At 44.6% G+C, this 25,527-nt stretch overlaps 1 protein-coding gene across 1 annotated transcript; it reads right to left on the bottom strand.

Annotated features, from left to right (window-relative positions):
• Nucleotides 1-38: 38 nt before the first annotated feature.
• Nucleotides 39-25,527, bottom strand: rtel1 (regulator of telomere elongation helicase 1). The gene is made up of 33 exons (XM_072367980.1): nucleotides 25,228-25,527; nucleotides 24,889-25,087; nucleotides 24,619-24,712; nucleotides 24,422-24,503; nucleotides 22,351-22,411; nucleotides 22,124-22,199; nucleotides 21,605-21,689; nucleotides 19,558-19,623; nucleotides 17,107-17,251; nucleotides 16,983-17,021; nucleotides 16,831-16,906; nucleotides 16,454-16,551; nucleotides 15,162-15,217; nucleotides 13,525-13,596; nucleotides 13,274-13,355; nucleotides 11,152-11,284; nucleotides 10,274-10,387; nucleotides 10,127-10,167; nucleotides 8,427-8,512; nucleotides 8,268-8,345; nucleotides 8,055-8,132; nucleotides 7,807-7,953; nucleotides 7,590-7,705; nucleotides 5,694-5,817; nucleotides 5,438-5,603; nucleotides 4,345-4,487; nucleotides 4,157-4,252; nucleotides 3,787-3,997; nucleotides 3,558-3,695; nucleotides 3,368-3,475; nucleotides 2,483-2,671; nucleotides 2,273-2,410; nucleotides 39-947 (listed from the first exon to the last, which is right to left on the bottom strand). Exons 1-33 carry the CDS (start codon nucleotides 25,327-25,329, stop codon nucleotides 892-894), a joined length of 3,495 nt encoding a protein of 1,164 aa, XP_072224081.1. The 5' UTR covers nucleotides 25,330-25,527; the 3' UTR covers nucleotides 39-891.

Below are 25,527 nucleotides of genomic sequence, written 5' to 3' on the forward strand. Positions count from 1 at the left end.
TGTATCGTAAACAAAACAGAAGAAACAGAAGCCGTGTGGAGTTTTCATTCATTTAATTTAGTAAAAAACAATGAGAAAAAAGAATTTACTTCCCTATGATACATTTCCACTTTACATGAGATTAACTTAATACAGAGCAAAAATATTTACTGTCACATTACAAATTCGTTGTCTCCCCGTTGTGTGTGGAGCTCATCAGGCTTCTTTTCTAACCACAAACACTTGGAAAAACAGATATTTAGCTTCAACAGTTTTCCTTCTTTGTCCATTAAAACTTTGTGTTTTGAAATCAGTTCAGAAAACTAAAAAAAACAACAGAAAACCTGATCTGAACTCTCATCATTGAGTGTTCCCAGAAACTTCTCGGATTGGTGGATCTGCCTGAACTAATCGACTGTAGCTCCACCTCATTTGTTTAATTTTTGCCCCTTTGTCTCTTGCCAAAGAGATGTTTCAAAGCAGAACATTTTGAACAATGTCTCAGCTCACAAGATTGAAGAGGGTTGCAGGAGGAGCTCTGAGCCACTGCATCCTGAACCTAAAGTTCACCCCACATGATAAATAACATGGTTAATATATGCTGCAACAGAACAGTGCAGGTGTTTTATTAATATATCAATTACGCTCTGAAGAAAGAACGTCTCGCTCTGATTTCCTCATGTTTGTCCCATGCAAAGAGAGGCAAATGAGATAAGAAGATGACCTCCTATGACCTTCGTCATTTAGGCAAGTCTAAAACTGTTTGACTTCCATCACTTTGGTGTTTAAAGATCATTTCCATTTTCTTATTTTGACCATAACATTGGGCTCAAAATAAAAAGCTGAGCTTTAGTGTGTCACGCTGATCCAAACAGAAGCCTGGAGACACTGCTGAGGACTTCTGTAACGTTTTTATTTCCTTTGGCTGCTTGAGAAAAAGCTGGAAATCTTGCTTTGTGACTTCAGGGGAGGCGACAGAGAAGCTGAAACACAAAGGTGCAGAAAAAGCTGTGAAGGTTTTCTTCAGAGAAAGAAAAAGGTCCACAAGCTGCTGCTGTGTGTTCTGGGTTTGAGGCTCCAGAAGCAAACGTTTCTCCTGAAATCTATGACCCGGTTTAGAGAAAGTTTCATCCCCTTTAACAACAGTCGGTACTCCTCCGAGGACGGAGGACACCAAAGAAGAAGAGGCCTCTGGCATTCTGCCTCGCTCCATATTTTAGGCTTTAAGCAGTTCAGGGATTCCTCCAGATGTTTTAAACAGGGTGATGGGTGCAGATGTGAACCTCAACATGGGGAGACGGTTTACCGTCACAGATCAACAACTATAAACATAGCTTTTAAGTAATACCAGATAATGTTGCTCTTTGGCTCCTCCTGCATTTATGGGATGTCGCCACACTGCTGGAGTTTTATTCTATGAAAAAACACTGATTTAGAAACATTTCTCTGTCCTGGTTTGGATGCTGTGCTGCTGAAATGATTTCTGCTCGGGACTCGTAACCACGGCAACGGGAAAGCTGCTGACCTGCTGGAGCAGCTGGCAGAGCTTTCCAAAGCCCAAGTAAATGCCTGGAATAAGACCTCCAAATGCAGTGAGCTGAGGAGGACGTGGAGGAGGAAGTTTCAAACATTTCTTTCCCCGATCGTCACAGGAAGTGTGAGATCAGCGGTGGACAAAATGGCCGAGCTTGGACCTCGAATGAAGACGCAGCAGAAATATCAGGAAGGAAACTATATTTGTTCACCGAGACTTGGCTTCATGATCGAATGCTGACGGATTCATACCATCTGCACCCTGAAAAGGATCTATAACTGTCAATCTAAAGGAATTAAAAGCTGTGTTTTTAAATAAGGCCACAAATGCCGGATTATACAGCAGACTGGGCAGTTTTCACAGATGTAACTGGGCATATTTCACAGATGTAACTGGACAGATTTCAGTATTTAACATCAAAAAAATCAGACAAAGTTAAAGATATTTCACTGTTACTTCCACTTAACATCCAAGGAAGAAGCTCAGTTTTTTAAATTCTTCTCTTGAATTAAGCAGATTAAACATTAAGCTAGCTCTGTTTTTCACAACATTTTCTCCACAGCCAGATTCCCACAGACTAAAGCGGGTTGAACCAGAGCTTTGGAGGACAGCTGGAACCAGCGCTGACCTGCTTTTGTAGAAGAAAACCCTGAAACTGTCACTTGTTTGCACAGATGGGCTGGTCCTCACCTTCTCTTTGCTGCTCCTCAGCTTCTCTTTGCTGCTCCTCAGCTTCTCTTTGCTGCTCCTCAGCTTCTCTTTGCTGCTCCTCAGCTTCTCTTTGCTGCTCCTCACTGAAAGCTGGGACATCATCAGTCGCCACCGGCTGACCTATCAGTGCATCCATCATCTCTTTGTACTGCTTCTTATGGTGTGGGCGAATAAACATGCCAAACCCTGAAGGAAGCAAAGACATTCTGGTCCAACCTCTGACGTATTAAAGGAGAAAAGCGTGAGTTTGTTACTTACTGACGAGCAGGTTGAAGTTCTCGTCTCTCTCTGTGAATAAGCTCACCACCGTGGTCACCAGGTCTTCGTAGTTGTCAGACTTCTTGTAGCTGTGGACGGCCTGGAAGAGCTGAGCTGATTTTTCTGCTCCGAGGGCTTTCTTCACGTCAGCCAGGAAGGTTGCGTTGACTTCACTCTTTGGAGCAGAACCTGATCGACACGGTTTGCTTAGTGACCACCAACAACAAGACAGCTTTCTGAAAGCATGTTTCTCTGTCTGATGGAGGATTCCTGGCTCTATCAGACAGAGAAACATCTGGACTGCAGCAGGTCAGTCAGCAGCTGGACTGCAGCAGCTGGACCGCAGCAGCTGGACCGCAGCAGCTGGACCGCAGCAGCTGGACTCTTCTGCTACGAAGCCGTGCTGCTGGAACAGATGCAGGATGTGGTTTAACTCTGTCCCGCTGAAATATGTAAGCAGGGGGCAGATGTTCTTCTAAAACCTGTTTATACCTTTCAGCACTGATAGAGCCTTCCAGATGTGCAGGTTTCCAGCTCCAGAGGCACCAATGGCCCCAAACTCTGCCTCCCTGAGGTGCTCTTTTTACACCCAACCATGTTACTGACCTGCTGCTAATTAACCTGATCAGCTGCAACATGTTCCTGCGTCTGTTTCTTTTCAGGTTCACTTACTTTTGTTGCTCCTGTTCCAACCTTTTCGAGTCGCTGCCGTCAGATTCACCATGAAATAGTAAAATCTCAACTTTTCTTTGTTCCATTGTGGATAAAATATTGTTTTAAGACATTTGATCTTGTGTTAAAACGTATCAGAGTTGGTTTTTGAACATTTTTGTGTTTAATTTGCAGGTAATAATATAATATATAATAAAGGATGGACTCTCCTACCAGCCTGCAGTCTTTTCAGCCCCTGCTGGCTGAGGTGGTGTCCTCCTCTGTTGAGCTGCTGTGTGTCCAGCTGACTGCTGGCAGACAAACTGGTCAGACTGTCTTTACCTGTCAGGAAACAAAACCACAGCTATTTCCCTGCAGGAGTCACCGAATAAACAGACACCTTTTGCACTTTTGTGTCTCCTACCACTCTGCAGCATCACAGCCTTCTTCTCATCCTTCGACAGCGAGTGATCGGCTTTGTATCCGCAGCCCTGCCCCGTCAGCTCCTGGCATTTCTCGTCAAACATCTTTTTGTGATGCGGACGCACGAACTGGTAGAAACCTGAGACAGAGCGGCTGCATTAGGTCGCACTCACACAGCGTTATGAAAGCATGTGAAGCCGGAGGGAATGTTCAGATGTTTGCAGACGCACCGCGGAGCAGACGGTGAGTGTTGGCGTCTTCAGTCAGGACGGCCGTCTCCATCAGCAGGAGCTCCAGGTTATCGGTGCTTTTGTAGCTCTGCAGAGCCTGAACGATGCGGTCGAAGCTCACCTTGCTCAGGGACTTCTTCATGTCTGCCAGGAACTGCTTGGCCCGGCTGGCTTTCCCTTCCTCCGACACATCCTCAGCGACGCTCAGTTTCTTCAGCAAGAATGAAGAAAAACATTGGTCTCACATCTGAAACTCCTGGAACTTTGAGCCTTTGTTTAGGTGGAACAAAGTTAGGCAGCAAAGGGATGAGATTCACTCTTTTATTTTCCTGGAGAACTGTTTTTATTGTCATAGTTTGAGCAGACAGACCTGATCTTGGACCAGCTTTATTTTACGCTTCCCCCCTCGTAACTCGTCTTCCAGCCTCTTGTCATATTGAAGAGCCAGTGTGGACAGACGGCTTGCCTTCAAAGGAGGAAACAAATCCCTTCATGAAGCAACCTTGCTACGCCGTATGAATCACATGGGAAACGGGACTTAATGAGACATTAAGCTACCTCTCCCACAGCGGCGTCACCGCCGCTGAGGCGGTCCCCTCGCTCCAGGGCGTCCAGCAGGTTGGCCGGCCTCCTCTGACTCTGCTGCACCTCGTGCTCATAGTCAATGCAGATTTGGGCGATCCCATTGTCTCTGTGTTCATCTGAGCACAGGAAAAAAGGCGATTCAGAGAGCTTTACATGGAACATAAAAGCTTTAAAACTGTAAAACAGGCCTTCAGTTCAGCTAAATCAGTTCATTCAATGCAGTGTGAAACAGGAGAGTCTGAAGGTTTGATTTAAAAGAAGAAGAGCTGCAGTTATCTGGGACTTTGTTCCACATATGTGAGCCTTAAACAGTGAAAGCAGCTTCTCCAGCTTTAGTTTAAGCAAACCTGTTCCTGAGGTTCAGAACACAGCAGAAGATCTGAGATGAAACCAGTTAAAGTGTTTTAAAACCAGCTCTCTGATGGACAGGAAGCCAGTGCAGAGGCCTCAGGATGGAGGGATGTGATCAGACCAGGAAATAAGACTGGAGACAAATGCATGGAGCAGCTTTTCCAAACACATCAGTCCTTTAATCCTGGAAATATGCTCCAGGTGACAGCCGGCTGACTTAACATGGCTGTTAAAGTCCAGGTCTGAGCATCACTGAGCTCAGATATTTAACCCTTATCGTTTCCCAGGTCTTCACTTCCATCAGTGCATCTCTCAGTCTCGTCTGGAAACTTTCAAACTTGTCTCTTCATGTGAACAGGTTCTACAAAGCCTGACTTTTTAAAACGGTTTCGATCTCATGCTTGAATCCAAACAGACTCATTTTAGCCCAGTTCAGCAGGAAGGGGCCACTTCACCCCCTGCATCACAGCAGGATGCACTGTGGGTCATCTCCAGTCCTCACGCAGACCTGCAGCTCTCAGAGCTCTCAGACTTTCTTCTCCCCGGATAAAGGTCACATGAACTTTTAAGCTCTGGCTGTCCCTTTATTTTTGATTTCTCAGGCTGTTTTTGCCACTAAGCCTGAGCTGAAGTAAAGAGTTTCTCCTGAATAAAAGCATGAATATCATCCTAATTAACAGGTGTGTGCGGTTCCATTTGTTAGTTTCTCACTCACTGAGTCTTTTCCGTTTCAGGCTGGGAAGGTGGGCATCCAGGACCTTGGCCTTCTGGGTGTGGGAGCTTTGGGAGGAGGAGCAGCAGGTGGCGCTGGAGGCTTCGGCGTTTGGTGAACACGCCGTTGCACAGCTGTCTGCGGCAGCCGTCTTCAGCACAACGGGCCTCTGACACGTTGAAACACAGCCACACAGAAGCGTTACCCTCAGAAACTACCGAGAAGACTGACGTCATGCAGGAAAAAGGCTGAAACCAACCAGTTTCTGAGCCACTCTGAAGAACTGCGAGACGTCGCGGACCACATTCCCGAAGCCGTCATAGAGCCGGACGTAAGGCTTGACCCACGATGGAAGATGCGCCCGAGCATCAGAGCTCTTAAACCTGTAGGAGAAAGACTTTTACTCTGAAAAGCATCATCAGCACTCCAGGTAACGCTGTCACAGAGCGACAGAATGATGCAGCAGGATGTTCCTGCATTAAAGACCCCGAGGTTTACGTTCAGCTGCAGAAACAGACGATTATCGACCAACGCTCCCCAGAAGACTCTGAAAGACTATCAGCTCACATCTAAAGACGAGTGTGCAGAGATTTTAGTCCCAGACGAGCCTCAGACTAAAGATTTTACAAAGAGGGTCACTATTTACAAGACTACAACTAGATTTTTTAGAGTTTTTCCCATCATGCTCAGCAGAAGTTTTAAAAATGGAGGAGAAGCAGCTTTTAGCTGCAGCTGCTCTGCTCTGTGCAGTGGTTTGTAGTGAAAAACCCAACAAAAAGAAGAGAAAATGCCACAGAATATGGCTCGTTCTTCTACATCCGCCGACATGTTTGTTATCGACTGTCTGCTTTCCTGTTTCTGATGCTGTCAGAGCTCATCTATTGGTTGTTGGTTGTGTTTCTGCAACCTGCCGATAATATTAAACACGTTTGATAGCCCAAGACTGGGGAAAGACTGCAGATTACGACCTTAAACTTAACACTCAAGATGACAGGAGCGCGCCGAGACTCCAGTTAGACTCCTAAAGACTCAGTTTTTAGTCTGGGACTGTGGAAATAGTTTGGTGTGAGCCCAGAATAACTACTCCAGTAGTGACCATCACACTGATTCATTTGGTTCATCTTTAAAGTGATCCACTGAGGCTTCTAATGCCCAGATTCAGCTGCAGCCTTTTTAGAAAGAATTAGAAACTTTCACCCATTTGATCACCATCAGATTGCTCAGAAGTGGTCTGAAATTCAACATCAAGTCTCATTATTTTAGCTCCAACAACAGATTCTGGACTTTCTTTCAGCAGAACCTAAATCTATGAGCTCATTTTTGAGGTGAAATCTTCTAAAAGAGGGGCCGTAGTTCTGGTGATTTGTCCTCTCAGCCCCCGGCTGGTCGAGGCAGATGGTTCTGGTTCTGGTTCTGACGGCGGTTTCTTCCTGTTCGAGGGGAGTTTTTACTTTCCACGTCACCTCGTGCAGCTCAGGACGGGGGTTTGGATCTAAGAGAAGCATCAACGCCATCTGTAGCCTTGAATTGGACCGAATCTTTGAAGTCGGCTGAGATCACATCTGTTGTGATTTTTTATAAATAAAACTGAATTTAATTTATTCTGACAAAGAAACTTACATTTTGAACGGTGTAGCATGAGCTGACACTACAGGGGGATTTGAGAGGAAACTGTTAGGCCCACCGCAGGCAGGAAATACAAACATTTCATGTATGAACTGGAGAAATAAAACTGTGGGCATTAAAAACTAAACTTTACATGAAAAAGATCATAAAACTTGAGCAGAAACCATAAAAGAAACAAAGACTCAGCAGAAGTCAAACTTCCAGCGGTGTTTCTATGTGATTCAATCGAGGGTTTTCGTCCTTGTTTTAGAGGAACTCGTTGTTCTCAATTAGGAAACCGTCATATTTCTTTAATAAATGTCACACCTGATGAAAAGTCAAAGGACATCATAACCGACCGAGTCTCGCATATTTCACGTGAACACATCATCTTTTATGTGTAAATCTCTTAAATCACGAGTATAGGATTGTAGAAATCCTTCCTTCCTTTAAATTTAATCTCATTGTTGCGGTTCGGTGCGACTCCGACACTCAGAACCAGTCTGACGACACCAGGAATGACCGGGGGCATGTTTGTGAGGAGTCTGACCTCTGATCACACAGGAAGATGGCTCCATAGTCCTCCTTGTGCCGGATCACTCTGCCGATGGCCTGGTTCACGGCTCTGAAGGCCTGCTGTTTGTACCACTCCTGTCCTGATAAGTACTGACCACACACAGGAAAAGCAGAGAAAAACATCACTGCTTCAAACTTTCACCACAACCGAGCCACCAGAGCACCAAAGCCAGTCATCGGCTCTGCCTCACCCTCATCCCGGGAGCCTTCTTTCTGCTCATCTCGTCTAAAAACTGCATCTTCAGGATGACTCGGGGGTCCATCCTGGGAGGGAAAGGAAGGCCGGTGATGATGACCCCCCGACCGAAGGTGTCGGCGAAATCTAAACCCTCACTGGCCTGAGAGGACCAGAGGACCAGTGTCGTTTAAACTCAAGGAAATGGCCACAAAAACAGCCAGAATATAAGTTTTAGACGATGATATTCTGATATTTCCTCACCTTCCCTCGACACACAGCAAAGAAACTTCCTCCTTTAGATGCTGGATCATTGACTTTGTTGTAATATCCATCAATAACCTGAAAACAGACAAACAGATGAGCTTTTAGGACCTTTAATGGAGCAGCAGCCAGCTGTGAAACACCAAACTATGAAAGAAAATGACTCAGATGGAGGATTCCTGACTTTAAGCTGAATAAAAGCTGAATGTTCACCTCATTAAAGGTGCCCTTCCCTTTGGATTCAACAAACATGGGCTTCACATTCTCAATGCGGTCTGCATGTCCGTTAGCCTTTGGAGATGAAAACAGACGGTCAGTTCAAACACTGGAGGACAAGGTTTCCGAGCTGGAAAACCGCTGAGTTTCACTCACCCTCCAGAACTCCAGAGTTTTTTCCATTAAAGGGAAGGAGGGGAAGAACACCAGGAGGCCGTGAGGAACGACCCGGCTGAGGTTCGCTGAGGAGGAAACGACACAAACGCATTCAAATCCCAACAGAAGACATGAAAAATCTCACACTGCTGACAAAATGAAGCGAAGAAGCCCAAAAACCTGCTCAATACGAGATTTTGAGGTGCAAATTATTCATCCAGAACAAAGTTTAATTTATAAGAAAATACTGTTCAAAAAGTCCTGATCCAGCCCTCATTTCTTTACATGTTCTTTCTTTGGGCATTTTCTGCTTTTTCCCTCATTTTCAGTCCTTGTACCTGAGCATTTTCATGTGTTTTTCTTTGTTAAGCCACTTAACTCTGACCTATGAAGCATTCAGGCAGAAAAAAGGCTCCTAACTCAAGGGATGAACCAGTGTTGTGTCGACACAGAACAGACAACTTAGCAAAGAAGCCATTTTAAACTGGATCTTTAGGCACTTTGTCACAAAGACACATCATTTGTTCCCATTTCTTTAGCAGCATCTATGAAAAACAGCAAAGAAAACACAGTTTGACAGACAGAAAATAGGATTTCTGCAGCAACAAGGTGATTCCCAAAGAGCTATTAGCTGAAAACTTGGCATATCTCAGCATGGTGTGCAGTGTGTCCTTAAAACATTTGAGGAAACTGGACAAGTGGAGGACAAAAGAAGAAGTGTCAGGCCTAAAAAACTATCTACAGCAGATGAACAGGATCTGAAAGTGATGTCCTTAAGAAAGAGGAAAAAATCCAGCTGTGACCTGACAGGACCTGAGAGATGCATCTGGACCTTCAGCTGATCCATCTACTGTTGGCCCAAGCCTCATCAGAAATGGTCTCCATGGAAGGGTGGCTGTCAAGAAGCCATTCTTGAGGAAGGGAAACAGGGAGAAAAGGCTGAGCTGTGCCAAATGACACAAGAAGTGGACTGAAAATCAGTGGCAACAGGTCTTATGGAGGGATGAATCCTCCCCAGAGCCCGGACCTCAACATTATTGAAGCAGTGTGGGATCATCTGACAGAGAACGGAACAAAAGGCAGCCCACATCCAAAGAAGAGCTTTGGGATGTCCTTCAAGAAGCCTGGAGAACTATTCCTGAAGACTCCTTAAAGAAATGACAGAAAGCTTGTCTCAGAGGGTTCAGGCTGTGTTGGAGAATAAAGGAGCTCAGACCAGATATTCACTTTAAAGCTGCTGAGAACTGATAAAAAAAAACTCTGTTTCTGCCTTATTTTCATGTGTTTGACCATGTTTCAGTAAATCTCTGCACATATATCCCGTTTACCTGAAAACATACAAAATTCTGACTCTTTCATCTGAGCACTTAATGACGTCAATCCTTCAAAATCCAAAAGGATACAGTTAAAGACTGGTTTCCACGCTGTAATATGGAGCAGGGTGCATGCAAAATAACCCCATAATTAATCACATTCTCACAAGTGTTTCTTGGTTTTTAAAGTAAATCAATTTGTTTCTCAAATAAAACCCAATTCTCACTCAGATTTTTTTTAACTAGATTAGCTAAATGCACATTAAATAAGAGCAGAACCTTGTTTTCTGGACATTTAAAACTAATTTTAGCTGCTGTTTTTTTAATGAGAAAAGACTCCATCACAGACACAGAATCAAATCCTTTCACTTTACTGCGAGAGCTTACCGACAGTGTTGCCTAAAGATGCCATGTTCTCAGGAACAAACCTGTCAGGGAGGGAAAACCGATCAATACAAAGACAAAGAAACCCTCCAAAGATGAGAAAACGCCTCACCTGACACCATGCATCCCTGTGCTGATCAGAACACAAACCTTCTGTCAAACGCTGAACTCAGGTGCACGCCGTCAGGCCCTCGATCGATGACGGTGACAAAGATCTGATCCCGCTCGATCACATGACCGTTCTCCAGACAGACGGGGAATTTTCTGAAGCAACGACAAGGACAAAGAGGCTGAGATGGATTCCCACAACTAAAGACTGACCCACAGCAACAGATTTAAATCATTTCTAACTTGATTTAGGTCAGAAAATGAAGCTGAGAGAGTCCAAATAAGATTAACTTCAAAGTGGCAGTCGCTTTATTCTTTTATTTCTGAGCTAATCCAGCAGGATTTTAAGTGTTTAAACTGACATTTCTGCAGGATTCAGGAGCATCACAGAGTAGGAAAAGATGCCGGCGTAGTTCTGGACTTCATATCTGTGTGGCAGTGAAAGCCTTCTTCATTCATGTGGATTATTGATTAACAAACTTTGTATCGGCCAATCACGTTACAGGTCAACAGGTGCTGAACTGCAGATCAGGATCATTCATTAAAGCAGAGGATCATATAGAAAACGTGCGATAATGATGTGATAAAACAGCAAAGTTGTGGTTGGATTTCAACTTTTTCTGTCTTAAATTGAAGCATCACAGAATAAAATGCATTTTATGCATCTTTTCCTTTTAAATTTGTGCAGAAATGCATTTATTGAATAAATCTTAAAGGGTGATTTTAAGCAGACGAGCTTCAACAACTGGACGCCATTCTGTCTGGAAACGAAATTCAGATCCAGTCGCATCCTGGAGGGATCATTTGAAAAGAGACGACACTCCTCAGCTCCATTTGCTGTAAATCTCTGACATAAGAGTTGCTTTTTTAATGAATTACTCAAGAAAAGGGTTTGGAAACGTGGCCAACAGGTGACGTACATCCTCATCTCAGAGGTGAATGAAGACAGCGGCGACAGGGTACCGCTGGTCAGAATGATGCAGCGAACGCCCTGATTCTCCAGATCCTGCATGCTGAAGCCGGGAGAGAAGCACCAGTAACTCAGAACGTTGCCTAAGAAAAGAAAAACAGAAGGAAAAAAACATTTCTGTGGATCCGATTGAAACGATTTATTTCTCCCGACGTTGTGTGGAGGGAACCGTGCACGTCTGAGCCTCCAGAGGCTAAATCGAGCTGCCATAATGCAGTTTGTCTGACACTGAAAAGCGTCTATAACCGAGTCAGTGAGGCTAAAGAAAAGCTGAAATCACCTGTTACGTCCTCACTCAGTTTCCCTCTCCTTCCTTTTGTTTTTACGCCACTTTTTGTCAGTTTCTGTCTCGTCTCCTGTGAGAGTCCCGTAGTTCTAAATGTTTCACCCAACCATCACCTCACCCCTCTGTTCATTGAGCTGCCCTCAGCCGCCCGCATCAAACTGTGGGTCCACATGATGAGATTAACTGGATTACAGCTACAGTTGGGTTCTGCTCCTTATCTGAGGGTAATTATCCTTGGATATATGGCGGTGAATGAATGGAATCACTGGCACAAAGCATGTCACACCCCGGTACGATAGGTGGCGCTGTCCCCATTTCAGCTATCGCTAATAGAGCCACTTCCTGTTGACGTCTTCACCACCAACAGCAACAAACTAAGGCATTCAGAAAGATGGCGAACGCAGAGCGAGATTTAGCTGCGTCCCTCTCCATCTGTGATGAGCTGGTTATGGCACAGACGATGCACAACGGCGCATTCTCCATCGCATTGTTTCTTTCTTTCTGACGGCAACAACAGGAATATCATCTCCTTCCACTTCCGGGTGACGATCGCGGGAAAAAATCTCGAGCATGCGCAGAACGCTCGATCCGATCAACTGTCGTCTCCAGGCACGTTCAGCGTGTTTGGATCGAGTTATCTCGGGTCTTAATTCGATCCGATTTTATTTCTTGTCGGATTAAGCTTGTTACATTAGCTGAATAACTCAGTCTTATTGTAATTTAGCCATTAATCCGATCCGATTGCCCGCATAGAACATGTATGTAACAGCACTGATGTTAGCTTACAAAGTGCTTAATGGAACGGCTCCCATCTACTTGAACGCTCTCACAAAGGCTTACGTCACTCCGGTCATCAAAGGATGGTCGTCCAGCAGCTCCTCCAGCACGCTTAAGACAATCCAAACTCTTTTCATGCGTCTTCCACGATGGTGGAACGACCAACTGAGCGCTACCAGAACAGGAGCATCCCTGTCTATGTTCAAGAAACTGTTGAAGCTCTTCAGAGAGCATCTCCTGCCCTGTACTCTATCTCTGTCACCTCTGACAGAGTCTGACTGCTGGTTTCCTTCTCCATAGCTTGTTAGCTTTGACGTTAGCTGAAATGTTATTTTATATATCTTGTGTAAATCTCTTTGAATAAAAGCTGAATGCATCAACATGTCTGTGACTAAAGCAGATGCAGTAATTATGTAGAAGGAAGTTTTGCCTGTGACTGGTGCAGAATTCATGGCAAGAAGTGCACACCTTTCCCTCCTCTATGGACATGTCCCCCCCATATCAAAGAACTCAATCTCCAAAAAAACAATCCGTTTCTCTCGCTCCACTCTCTTAAACTTCCTCCACCCACCCAGAACCAAGCTCAGGACCATGGGAGACAGAGCTTTCTGTGCTGCTGCCCTCCCTGACACCCAGAGGGCACCACAACCCTTTTAAAAGGGGCCGAAAAACATTTATTTTGAACAAAACATATGCCCCCCCCCTCTTAGATGTCTGCCAAATTCTTTTTACTTTTATACTGAACTGCTTACTTGTTTTAATTCTTTTAAAATGTAAAAAAAACCTTTGAGATCTTGCGATTTAAACTACAAATAAAATGTATTATTATTATTATTTATTTACCTGCAGGGTGCATGAGCTCATTGTCACGTTGCTGCCTCAAACCCTCGTGAAAGTGCTCCTTTACAGGCTAATTTACAGACTGCGGTGGAAAATCTCACAGAATTTATTACAGATTATCCCTAAAAGAGTGCAGCGTAACCGCATCGTGTCACGAGAACTCGGTCACCTTGTTTCTTCGATGAAGATGAAGCCCACGGGTCGGTGCTCTGTTTCTTCCTGTGATGGCTGGTGTCCTGATGGATGTGAACCTGAGCCAAACAAATGAATCCAGATATAATCTATGACCACATTTAAGTTCTCCTAACATCTGTCATGCACAGTAAGATTCTTACCAACCATTCAAGCTCTCATCCGGTGATTTATTGATGATACTTTAAACCTACTGTGTCATTTGTGTGTGTTTTTGAAAGAACAGACCTTAAAATTAGCTGTGTTGAACTGCATCTGCTGCGGTCTGTCCTGTTTTGATGGTTCACCACAAAACACCAGCTGAGAGAGCAGGACAGAGAGGAAAAATCCATCACAGGTGATGCAAAAGATGATTTATGGGTTATTGTTTCGACATTTCATCTGTTTGGGAGGTTAAAACAAAGCAGAAATGATACATTCAGCTGGCTTTAGACAGTTTGTCAGTCAACAACCTCAAATTTTACTCATTTGCTGTGAGAAATGGTCAAATATAACAAATGTGTGAGTGTTTCTTCACATCTGTGGAGGAGCTTCATGGCCTGAGCAGAGGGAGTTTGTTCAGGACCTCAGAAGAAGCAGCAGTAAATGTGCATTTTAGCCCTTTTAGATGTCAGAGCAGCTTTTCACACGGTTGGCTTTCAGGGTCCTGCCCTGCTGTGATTTACTCCTTATTTAACTGGACTTTCTTTGTTACGACAGCCTGAAACACTTGTGGAGTTCCTCTCGGATCTGCTTTGGGACCCATCCTGTTCACACTGTAAAAGCTTCCCTGAGGCTCCATTTTCCACCCACATTATATCTAATGCCACAGCTGATAAAGCCACATGTACTCATTGATTACGTTCATCCAAAGCTGTCTTCAGGAGGTAAAGATGCTGGGTGGCTAATAACCGTCTTCTTATAAATTATAGAGAGTCTGAGGAGGTTATTTTAGGTCCCAGTAGGTTTAGAAAGCCTCTCAGAGTCTGAGTCTTTCAATGTTCAGACCCAGGCAGGAATTTGGGAGTCATATTTGATTCTCAAATTGGACAGACAGATAATGACTTGAAGACAGTTATTACAGCCTTGATGCCCTCAGAGCTGGATTATTGCAACCGTTTCTACCTGATGATGAGTCTCCTTTAGCCCGTTTTTTCAGCTTTAAAACACAACTGAAGGCATCTTTTCGTTACTTTTTTCTTTAGTTTTTACTTGGTATTGTCTTTTTCCGTCCCTGCTTTAATGTTTTAGTTTTCTTTACTCATTTGTGTCCCGTTCTCTGCAGCACTTTGCTCTTTTCTGGTTGTTTTGTGACTAGATTTGATTCGTTTTGGGCTGGAAAAGGTTACAAAATCATCTGTTTCTGGAGTCATCTTTGTTGGTGATGACAGGAAAAGCACCAGGGTGACTTCTAAGAAACGTGTAAAAGGACGAACCTGCAGCCCAGAATGAAAATCTAATCCCATGTGTGAAACACAATGGTTGGAACATCCCAGTTTGGGCTTTAATCGAATGATTCAGAGCCAGGATCAGTAAATTCTACAGAAAAATGTCGGGAAACATGGAGGGAAGCCATCATATCATTCATTGGAAGAGCTACGATTAAAGAATAATGTTCTGACCTTAATCCATAAAACATCCCTGAGTTTAAACAGTTCTGTTTGAGGGAAAAAATCTAAATATTCTTCTGTTAAATGATCAACATTTACTTTAAAACTTACAGATTTTGCAGAAACAACAAAGATTAACCTACTTTTTCCATTCAGATATGTAATAACTGATCATTTAACCATTGATCTGCTTTCAGGACTTTTCAAATAAAGGGAAACCAGATGTTAAAGTACAGCTGTTCAGTGTTTCAGCCCAAGCAGAAACCCTCCACCTACCTGTATGATATCAGCCAGCTTCTGCAGTCCACTCGTATTGAGGAATATTCCTGGTTCTGATGAGAAACAAGCCGCAGAACACATTTGTTAGTATTTAAAACAGCTGAACATATAATTTAATGTGTAAAGTGGTAAATGGACGGTACCAGAGTCGAACCGACAGCTCTTCCTCCTGAGCTACAGCCGCCAAATTACACTTAATAATGCTTTTTAACATCTTATTTCTGCGTGAGGAAGAACGCAGAAGATGGCCTGAGAACCAAACTGATTTTATTCTTAAATACTTAAAGTTGGACCACAGACAGCTGGTGACACAGAGTCATGATCCAAGCTGTTAAAACTGGCATCTTCATGCTCCATAAACCCTGATCTTCATGATCTGGGTTCTGTGCAAGTATTTCATGGAAAATATCATAAAACTGCAGCTTTTCTGGGGTTCTTTTAACCAAAGTTTGTGTTTTTAATGTTGAAAGTTGGTAAATTCATTCAGTGGCAAGTTCCGATCAGAAGTTAGAACCCAGAGTCACGACCAACTCTGAAACTCACACATTTGGGTTTTTTTTCACCCCATAAAGCTTAAAAAGTGACATTCAGTGAGAGGTTCAGGTTCCCAGGATTAACTGGATTCTCTGCCTTAAACTTTAGATGATGCTGCGTTCGCTGAACCTCAGAAGTGGGAACTTGAAACACTCCTGCTTTTCCTTTGTTATAAACATCAAATAAATAGTTACACATTTCACTTAACCTAAGAAATAAAGGAGGTAATAATGCTTTAACCCTTTCTCATTCGTCTTTAAATGCAAAAAGACCGACAGCTGTTCCAAAAACAGTGATTAGTGAAATATTTCCCATATAAACGACTGTCCTTAAAGCCCGCTGCTGAAGTAAGTGAAGTCCAGGGTTCATGGAGCTGCTGTGGTTTAACCAACGGTACCGAACAGACGGATCAGGACTCCACCAGCTGTTTGTGGTCCAACTCCAGACCAGAAAAATGTAATTATGGGAGAATAAAATAAGAGCTGTTCACGGAATGCTCCTTCAGGCCATAATAATGTGCTCAAAGGATTATTCAGAACTCCAGGCAAGTTATTATCATTATAATTAGCTATAAAACTGCTGCTTTATTAGAATTTAAATGTGATAACCAGGTAAATTTGATAATTTACTTTATCTTAGACCAAACAAAATGAAAGGGTTGCGTGTTTTTGGAGTTATTTTTCTCCCTTTCAAGCGATCAGGGTCGAAAGCAGGCGACAGGAAGCAGAAATCTGAAGAAATGAAGCCATACTGACGTCCTGCCAAGTATCCGGTGATCTGCTCCAGAGCCTCGTACAACTCCGTCTTGGTGTCATAGGTCAGGCTGGCTCTTTCCAGCAGCTCATAAATGAAGCTGATTCAGACGAGAGGACACAGAAAATCTCAGTTTGGGTCAGATTTCAAATGAGTTTGAGGATTTATTGCCAGTTTCTGTGTCTGTGCACATAATAGGAACCATAATGTGACGTAAAAACCAGATTAATCTGTTTTAGAATCAGAAATAAGAGACAAAGAGCTCGTTTCTGTCACCAGCTGAGGTTAAGATTGGACAGAAAGACACATCTGAAGGACTGATCCTTCGACAGACACAGCTGGAACAGCTGGAAGCCGGTTAGAGGAAATATACACCTACATTCCAGGCTTTGTGATGCCTTTGTCACTGGGAACGTCGTAGGAATCGATGGCAGCCTCCAGATCCAACAAGATCTCTGTGAAAGATGACCAACTGATGAGAAAAACCACGAATACGTTTGCTGATTTATGGCCTTTATGGAGAATACTCACGTTTGATTTTAGCGACGTTAGCGATTTCTATCTTTAACCCTGAAACAAAGACAAAAAAGAGAGGTTAATGTAAGTGTTTGACGCCTTGTTTCTAACACCAAAGCGGGTCGGTGAGAGATCTGACCGGAGTTCAGGGACTCCACGTTGGAGTCTTCGCTGACAGAAGCCTCCTTGGCCTGCTCCAGCAGCAGCCGGTCCACAGCAGCGATGGCCGAGGCCACGTCGTACGGCGTCAGGTCAAATGAGGTCGACTCCTCGCACGTCTTCTCCTGCCGACCACAGAAATATGATCAGATGGGACGTGGTAGTCTGAAGCTTCCCCTGCACTGTTGTCCTGAAAGAATCTGCAGCCAGCTGTGAACCTCGGGAACAACAATCCTCTCGTGTCCAACACTTTGGAGGCGAGAGGAAGCTGCAGAGGAGCCTGAACTGTGGTCACCTCGGTCAGCCTGGATCTTTCTAAACCTACTGGGACCTAAAATAACCTCCTAAGACTCTCTATAATTTATAAGAAGACGGTTATTAGCCATCCAGCATCTTTACCTTCTGAAAACAAGTTAAAATGACTGATAAACTGCGGTTCAGTTGCTTCAGAGGTAGATGTAGATGAAGCAGGTGAAGTTACCAAAGATCCAGACACAACTCTTCCTCCGGGCTTTACCTTTAAACATAAATGTTTCTGTTTCTGTATTTATCAGACGCTTTTATCCAAAGCGACTTACAAATGAAGATATAACAGCTATATAAAAGCTAACAATAAGCTACATAGAAGGAACCCAGGAGTCCGACTCTGTCAGAGGGGACAGAGTAGAGATAGGGTGCAGGCATAGAAGGAAGTGCAGAAAGATAAAGGGCAGAGATAGAGGGGGGAGGGAAGTACAAGGTAAGTGCTGGGATAGGAGATGCTCTCTGAAGAGCTGGGTTTTCAGGAGCTTCTTGAAGATAGACAGGGACGCCCCTGTTCTGGTAGCGCTCGGTAGCTCATTCCACCATCGTGGGACGACACATGAACAGAGTTTGGATTGTCTTAGGCGTGGTGTAGGAGCTGCTAGACGACAATCCTGGGACCAACGGAGGGACCCAGTTGGGACAGAAGCCTTTGCAAGAGCATTCAAGCAGATGGAGCCGTTCCATTAAGCTCTTTGTAGCTAACATCAGGGACTTGAACCTGATGCAGGCGGCTAAGGGCAGCCAGAGGAGCTCAATGAACAGAGGGGGGGCGTGTTCTTTTAGGCTGATCCAAGACCAGACGCACCGCCGCGTTCTGGACCATCTGCAGAGGTTTCACAGGCTGGAGACCAGTTAGGAAACCAGTTAGGAGAGCAGTTAGGAAACCAGTTAGGAGACCAGTTAGGAAACCAGTTAGGAGACCAGTTAGGAAACCAGTTAGGAAACCAGTTAGGAAAGCAGTTAGGAAAGCAGTTAGGAAAGCAGTTAGGAGAGCAGTTAGGAGAGAAGTTAGGAGAGAAGTTAGGAGAGAAGTTAGGAGAGAAGTTAGGAGAGAAGTTAGGAGAGAAGTTAGGAGAGAAGTTAGGAGAGAAGTTAGGAGACCAGTTAGGAGACCAGTTAGGAGACCAGTTAGGAGACCAGTTAGGAGAGCGTTGCAGTAGTGAAGGTGGGAGATGACCATGGCCTGCAGCAGGAGCTGGGGGGCATGTTGGGTCAGGTATGGTCTGATCTTTCTTATGTTTAGTAATGCAAAGCGACACGAACGAGTAACCAAGGTAACGTGATCTTTGAAGGTTAGTTGGTCATCAATCATGACACCCAAGTTTCCAGCAACCTTTGATGGAGCCAGAGATTCAGTTTGGATGCAGATGCTGTGGTAAATCAACCTTTAACCTTTAGCTGTGCACCGTTCCATTCAGCTTGCATTTGTAAAAGCTCTCAGGACGAGGCTCCGACCCCTGATCCCTGCACCGGGAACATGTGACGTATGATAACGGTGTTATTCTGAACTCAAAGCTGCCACAGAGGTCTGCAAAGTTCATGCTCAACACGTACTTGGATGGATTTGGGAATAAAAGAAAACGTGTCCATGTTCAAAATGTTCAGGTTGGAGATGTTAAAGTTAGTAAAACTGCATGATGCCAGAAATGGAGCAACTAAAGAAATAAACGACTCGCTTCTGTAACATTTTACGCCACTCTGACGTGTCCCATGTGCAGGATGCAGTGCAGACATGGCAACATGACTGCTGGGTTGTTGCTGTTCAGTTTCACATCTTCTACAGATCTTCCAAGGCAGAAGGCATCGAATTAATCACCTATTCGGCTGAAGTTTAAGGTGTCAACGGGGTCCTAAAATCCAGCACATGGGGCGGATATTCTGCAAGATGTGAAACCAATATTTGGTGGGACTTTGTTTCTGAATCCTGTGTCTTTACGAGAGAAGAGATTATGAGACATCTCATTATAACATGAACTCCGTATGAGTCTGAATGTGTGTATTTTGTTGTCTTTTTCAGTAAAACACTGCATTTTAAGGAGAAGGCGGGGCTTAACTCGGTGTATCAGTCCTTTTCCAGAAGGTTTTTAAGGGATTTATTCCTTTTTCTTGAATAAACTCATCTTACCACATTGTGAGCCTCATCGAAGATGATCACAGCTCCATTCAGCTCGATGTTGTGCGCCCTGCGGCTCTGTGGAATAAAGTCAGCAAACGCAACATTAGAGCTCGTGTTTGAGCAAAAACAGGGCCAACCATTATTAATAGTACTAATTATCTCAATCTGAGTCTTCTTGCTTCATAAAGAACAGATTCAGGCTGGGACTGTGTTGTGGAGGATGTTTTTTCAGCTAAACTGTGTTTATTTGAACTCAAACTGAGCTCCGGACTCTGAAAAGATGCATCATCACCCTGAAAAATTAGCTCAGCATCATTAAAACCTCTGTTTGAATGATGGAGTGAGAAAAGTGTCCAAAAAGTCTTCTGCTCCTTTTACAACCTTCAGATCCAGCCGACTGGGAACACCTTCTGCCCCAGTCTGAGCTGGATTACCAGCTTTATAAGGAGCTCTATAATCCCAGGTCATACATTTTGCTTTTATGTTGCTATGATTTAATGAAAATGACCTGCCGAGACACAGAAAAGTTCATTTCTACTGAAATGTTGGGCTTAAAATGTGGCTGGCATGAAAAAAGCAGGCGACAGATCCATCAAATGGTTCTGAACCATCCCTGGAGTCATTTCGACTTCATAACCAGCTTCATAACATCATAACCCAGTTTATTCACTCCAAACCAGGCACACAGTGACATTCAAATGGTTCCCCCTTGACAGAAAACACGCCTTTCTGCTCATCTTGATCGCCACATTTGACCCAAACATGAAGGATCTGGAAACATTTTCTTCGCCACATCCATGAACGCATCGGGTCTCTGTGGTCCCGTTTATTCCACCTTTTGGATCAGCTGTTCCAAGGTTTTCCAGGTAAATGCATTTACTGACTGAGCCAGAAGTGCACGTGACGCCATGAACTCATGAAGGAACTCGTGAAGGAACTCGTGAAGGAACTCGTGAAGGAGCTCGGGAAGGAGCTCGGGAAGGAGCTCGGGAAGGAGCTCGTGAAGGAGCTCGTGAAGGAGCTCGTGAAGGAGCTCGTGAAGGAGCTCGTGAAGGAGCTCGTGAAGGATCTCAGGAAGGAACTCATGGAGGAGCTCGTGAAGGAACTCGTGAAGGAACTCGTGAAGGAACTCGTGAAGGAACTCGTGAAGGAACTCGTGAAGGAGCTCGTGAAGGATCTCAGGAAGGAGCTCGTGAAGGAGCTCGTGAAGGAGCTCGTGAAGGAGCTCGTGAAGGAGCTCGTGAAGGAACTCGTGAAGGAACTCGTGAAGGAGCTCATGAAGGAGCTCATGAAGGAACTCATGAAGGAGCTCAAGAAGGAGCTCATGAAGGAACTCATGAAGGAGCTCAGGAAGGAGCTCAGGAAGGAGCTCATGAAGGAGCTCATGAAGGAACTCCTGAAGGAGCTCAGGAAGGAGCTCAGGAAGGAACTCAGGAAGGAACTCATGAAGGAGCTCATGAAGGAACTCATGAAGGAGCTCATGAAGGAACTCATGAAGGAACTCAGGAAGGAGCTCAGGAAGGAGCTCATGAAGGAGCTCATGAAGGAGCTCATGAAGGAGCTCATGAAGGAGCTCAGGAAGGAGCTCATGAAGGAACTCACGAAGGAACTCACGAAGGAACTCGTGAAGGAGCTCACGAAGGAGCTCGTGAAGGAGCTCACGAAGGAGCTCGTGAAGGAGCTCATGAAGGAGCTCACGAAGGAACTCACGAAGGAACTCACGAAGGAACTCATGAAGGAACTCATGAAGGAACTCAGGAGGTGGGGTTCTGGCTCAAAGCACTGGGTGTGACACCATTATGAGACTCCTTTCATTTAAAGACAAGGCAAGGCTTCACTTTTCAGTTTATCTCGGACCGTTTTTAAGCTGCAGCCTTTAGAAATCTGGACCTCGTGCTTAAAGGTTCAATCAATGCTTTGATTTAACGGGAAGTTGTCACGATCACGAACGTTTTTTTTCCTCATTTCCAAACAGAACACCCCTGATCTTCACGTTTACTCACAGCTTTTGTGCCTCAGCAGAAAAGCAGCACCTCAGACCTGCGAGTCGGCTCACCTTTGGATCCAGCAGGTAGTTGTAGGGCATAAAAATGACGTCTGCTTGCTGCTTCAGAGATCGGCTGAGGTAGTACGGACAGACCCTGCAGAGACACGTTCAAATCAGAGCTGAAAAGACCGATTTCACCATCCTGTCTTCAACAACTGAGCTGCAGCTCCACCGCCCGCAAAGCATGATGGGTAAATACAACAGTTAGGCATCCGTGACCCAAAAACAGGCAGCATGAATAATATTCTGCATAATTCAAGGTTTTTAAAGGTCATCAACACCACTGGAAACGCAGGATGATGAGGAAACGTCTTTGTTTGGAACTCAGGGAGAGAGATTAGAGGAAAATCCAAAGGATTTAGGTTGTGTTGGGTCGATTATTACACAGAAATGACAAAAAGACGACAATTTAAGGGTCTTTAAAGTGTCTTATCCAAGGGAAACGTTCATTTTGGTAAAAGGAACATTTGACAGTGTTCTGATCCTGCCTGTTTAGGGGTTAAAGGTGTGTAAAAACGTTAATCCAACCTCTGTTTGTTGCCAAATTTCACCAAATCCTCCACATCCAGGATTGAATTCGCCAAATCTTTATCGGTACTCTTCTCTGAAACAGCAAAGGAAAGAGCGAAGAGTTCACGTACAACAGGAATCTTCCTAATTATGGAATAAACAACCATGTGGAAATGTTTGAGAGCAGTTCAGTTAGTTTAAAACACCGACTGATTTATAATGTGCTCCAAGTATTAGACGGTTACCTTCCACGTTGTTGTAATAGTGGCAGGACCTGGTGGAGACTTTTCCTCTGCACATATGGACCTGAAAAACAGCCGATTTCTGAGCTAAATACACTGAAATCAGTGGAGCCTGGTTCAGAGTCGGCTCCTTATTCACATTTTACCCGCTGATCAACGGCAGTGTGAAGGTAAAAAGGTGAAAAAAGGTGAAAGTGAACAGCAAACGTGTCGGTTTGGTTGAAACTTTAGCAGAGACGGGTCACGGCTCAACTTGGAGCAGATTCAGCCTTGGAGTGGGTCGGTTTTCAGGACTAAATCGTGTGGCTTTACGCACCAATAATAACTTAAAGGGGAACTCCGGTATTTTTAAACCTTATTTCTGGCATGAAATACGTTCATCTACTCACTGAGAACAGTTTGGTGAAAGTCGGCGTCCTTCAGAAGATATTTAGATAACTGGAGATCCATATAACGGAGTGAACGGGGCTTAGAGGATGCAGCCTCTAAATAAGGCATTATCTGTCTTTATTTCACCAATACTTTAAGAAGAATGAATGAATGAACGTGTGCTATAGCTCTGTTAGCTCATAGCTGCTGTTATGTGGCTACTTGCAGCTATAGGAGAGCTAACGGAGGGATTTCTACACAGGCACTCTACTGGGACCACTTCATCCACACGCCCCCCTGCAGCACAGCTTATTCACTCCGTGCTCTGTGACAGTCGGCTAACTTCACACAGAGTTTGCTGCTGATAGTTTTGTGCAACATGGCAGGATATTTATCAGATTTAGACAACGTGAACGACGACTTTGAGTAAGATGGACGTTCTTACCGGAGTGAATAAACTGTGAATGAATGAATGAACGTGTGCTATAGCTCTGTTAGCTCATAGCTGCTGTGTTGTTGTTATTGGCGGCTATCGGGGGGCTTATAGAGGGCTTTCTACACAGTCGGCTAAAGGGATTGCCGCTCACTGCTGCAGCACAGCTCATTCACTCCGGTAAGAACGTCCATCTTACTCAAAGTTGTCGTCCACGTGGTCAAAATCTGATAAATATCCTGCCATGTTGCACAAAACTATCAGCAGCAAACTCTGTGTGAAGTTAGCCGACTGTCACAGAGCACGGAGTGAATAAACTGTGCTGCAGGGGGGCGTGTGGATGAAGTGGTCCCAGTAGAGTGCCTGTGTAGAAATCCCTCCGTTAGCTCTCCTATAGCTGCAAGTAGCCACATAACAGCAGCTATGAGCTAACAGAGCTATAGCACACGTTCATTCATTCATTCTTCTTAAAGTATTGGTGAAATAAAGACAGATAATGCCTTATTTAGAGGCTGCATCCTCTAAGCCCCGTTCACTCCGTTATATGGATCTCCAGTTATCTAAATATCTTCTGAAGGACGCAGACTTTCACCAAACTGTTCTCAGTGAGCAGATGAACGTATTTCATGCCAGAAATAAGGTTTAAAACTACCGGAGTTCCCCTTTAAGTTATGTTCAGGGTGCATCTCAGATCAGGTTTTTTTGCTCATATTTGAGCCTCTGTGGCCATAAATCGGACACAAATCAGATTTTTTGCAATGCGACCTCAGTCTGAACGGTCAAATTGGAATTCATGCGACTTCTTTGTGACTTTTGATCGACGTTCGTCATAATTCTGCATCTTTAGGAGCGCTGGGACTCCAGCGTCTCCGTCTCTGGTTTTAACTTCCTGTATCGTGACGTTGTTGTTGTTCAGGGTCGGTTTCAGACCTGATTGAGCTCATCACCTGATTTCTTGGGAATCTCACCCCCAGCGTGGCTTTTACAGCGATCTTTCTTCAAAATACGACCAAATCACTTCATCTGAAGGGTGAAGGGGAAGCAGGCTAATTCAAAAGGATAAAAACACGACCCTCGAAGGCTAAAGTAATCCATCAGACGTCTACGGTTTAAGTCTCCTGAATCTGCCTTCTTAAATGTGCCAAACTCACTCAGGAAGATGAAAAACACGAGTCTGACAACCATGAATCTCCATCAGAATGATTAATCTGTCCCACATCCTTTATTTTCTGTGTGATCGACCGTCATGTGTCACGTTGTTGGACAGCTTACCTTGACGTGGTTGCTCTCCTGACGCAGGACTTCCTGGTTGATGCACAGCTGCTCCCTGGAGCCCAGGACGCACACCTTCGGCCTGACCAGGTGGAAACAGAGGATGATGTTGGAGCTAAAACTCAGAGCTCAGATCAGCTGGGTTGAGCTCCAGCGAAAGGTGCAAACAATGAATGATACCTTTAACAACAGCTTACCTGTATGAGGTGTTCTTTAACTCATTTATGACCTGTGCCAGCTGAGAATGTGTCCTGGAAGCATAAATGATCTTGGGAGTATCGGTGTAGTGCGCTGGAGGAAAGTAAGAGCAGAAAGCAGCAGATATGACAGAAGCAGCGAGAAAATAACGGCAGATGAGGCTCTTTGGAAGCAGAATCAGCATCTCTGTGGGTTTCTGTTGCTGTTTTCCAGCCTGGAAAGCGAGCAGAGACCCAGTGGGTCAGGCAGAGGACACAAATCAAACCCACTTGGTGTGTCGCCGTCGGTTGCAGCCGTCCCCCAGGAGGCCAGCGACGTGTGGGGAAACATCTCCTCGCCGCGCAGCTTCTCCGCGATCTTGCGGGCGGAGATGGTGTCCTTGAAGTGCTCCCGCCAGGCCAGGGTGGCACACAGCAGGCACAGGGTTTTACCGGTCCCGGTGGGACTCTCCAGAACCCCGTTGAATTTCTGGAACAAGCAGGAATACAAGTGAGAGCTTCACTGGTCATCCGGCTGCTGTCAGGTTCGGACACGAGTTAGATTGGAAGTAAACACTAAGATAAAAGCAGACACATGCAATTATTATAAAAGAAATATGATATGCTGACCTTCTGAAGACATTCAATCACTTTGCCCATGTACGCTTTTTGACAGTCGTACGGAGGAAAAGGAAAGTTTATCGTTACTCCATTTAGGTTTAATGACGGCATCTTCTCCCTTTTGTCACCCGCTGTTTTCTCCTGATTTCCTGTCGGACAGCTTTAAACGCCTCAAACGGCAACAAACAGTGGCATTAAACGCAGTGGAAACCAGTTAAAACGGACAGTTTGAAACAACTTCATCACCAGTTTAAACTCGTCCCAACAACAAAACGATTCGCGCCAGCTTTCCGCTTCCTGGATACTGCT

This window comes from Leuresthes tenuis, unplaced genomic scaffold (genome assembly GCF_036924035.1).
Source record: "Leuresthes tenuis unplaced genomic scaffold, fLeuTen1.0.hap1 SCAF_16, whole genome shotgun sequence".
Classification (NCBI taxonomy): Eukaryota; Metazoa; Chordata; class Actinopteri; order Atheriniformes; family Atherinopsidae; genus Leuresthes; species Leuresthes tenuis.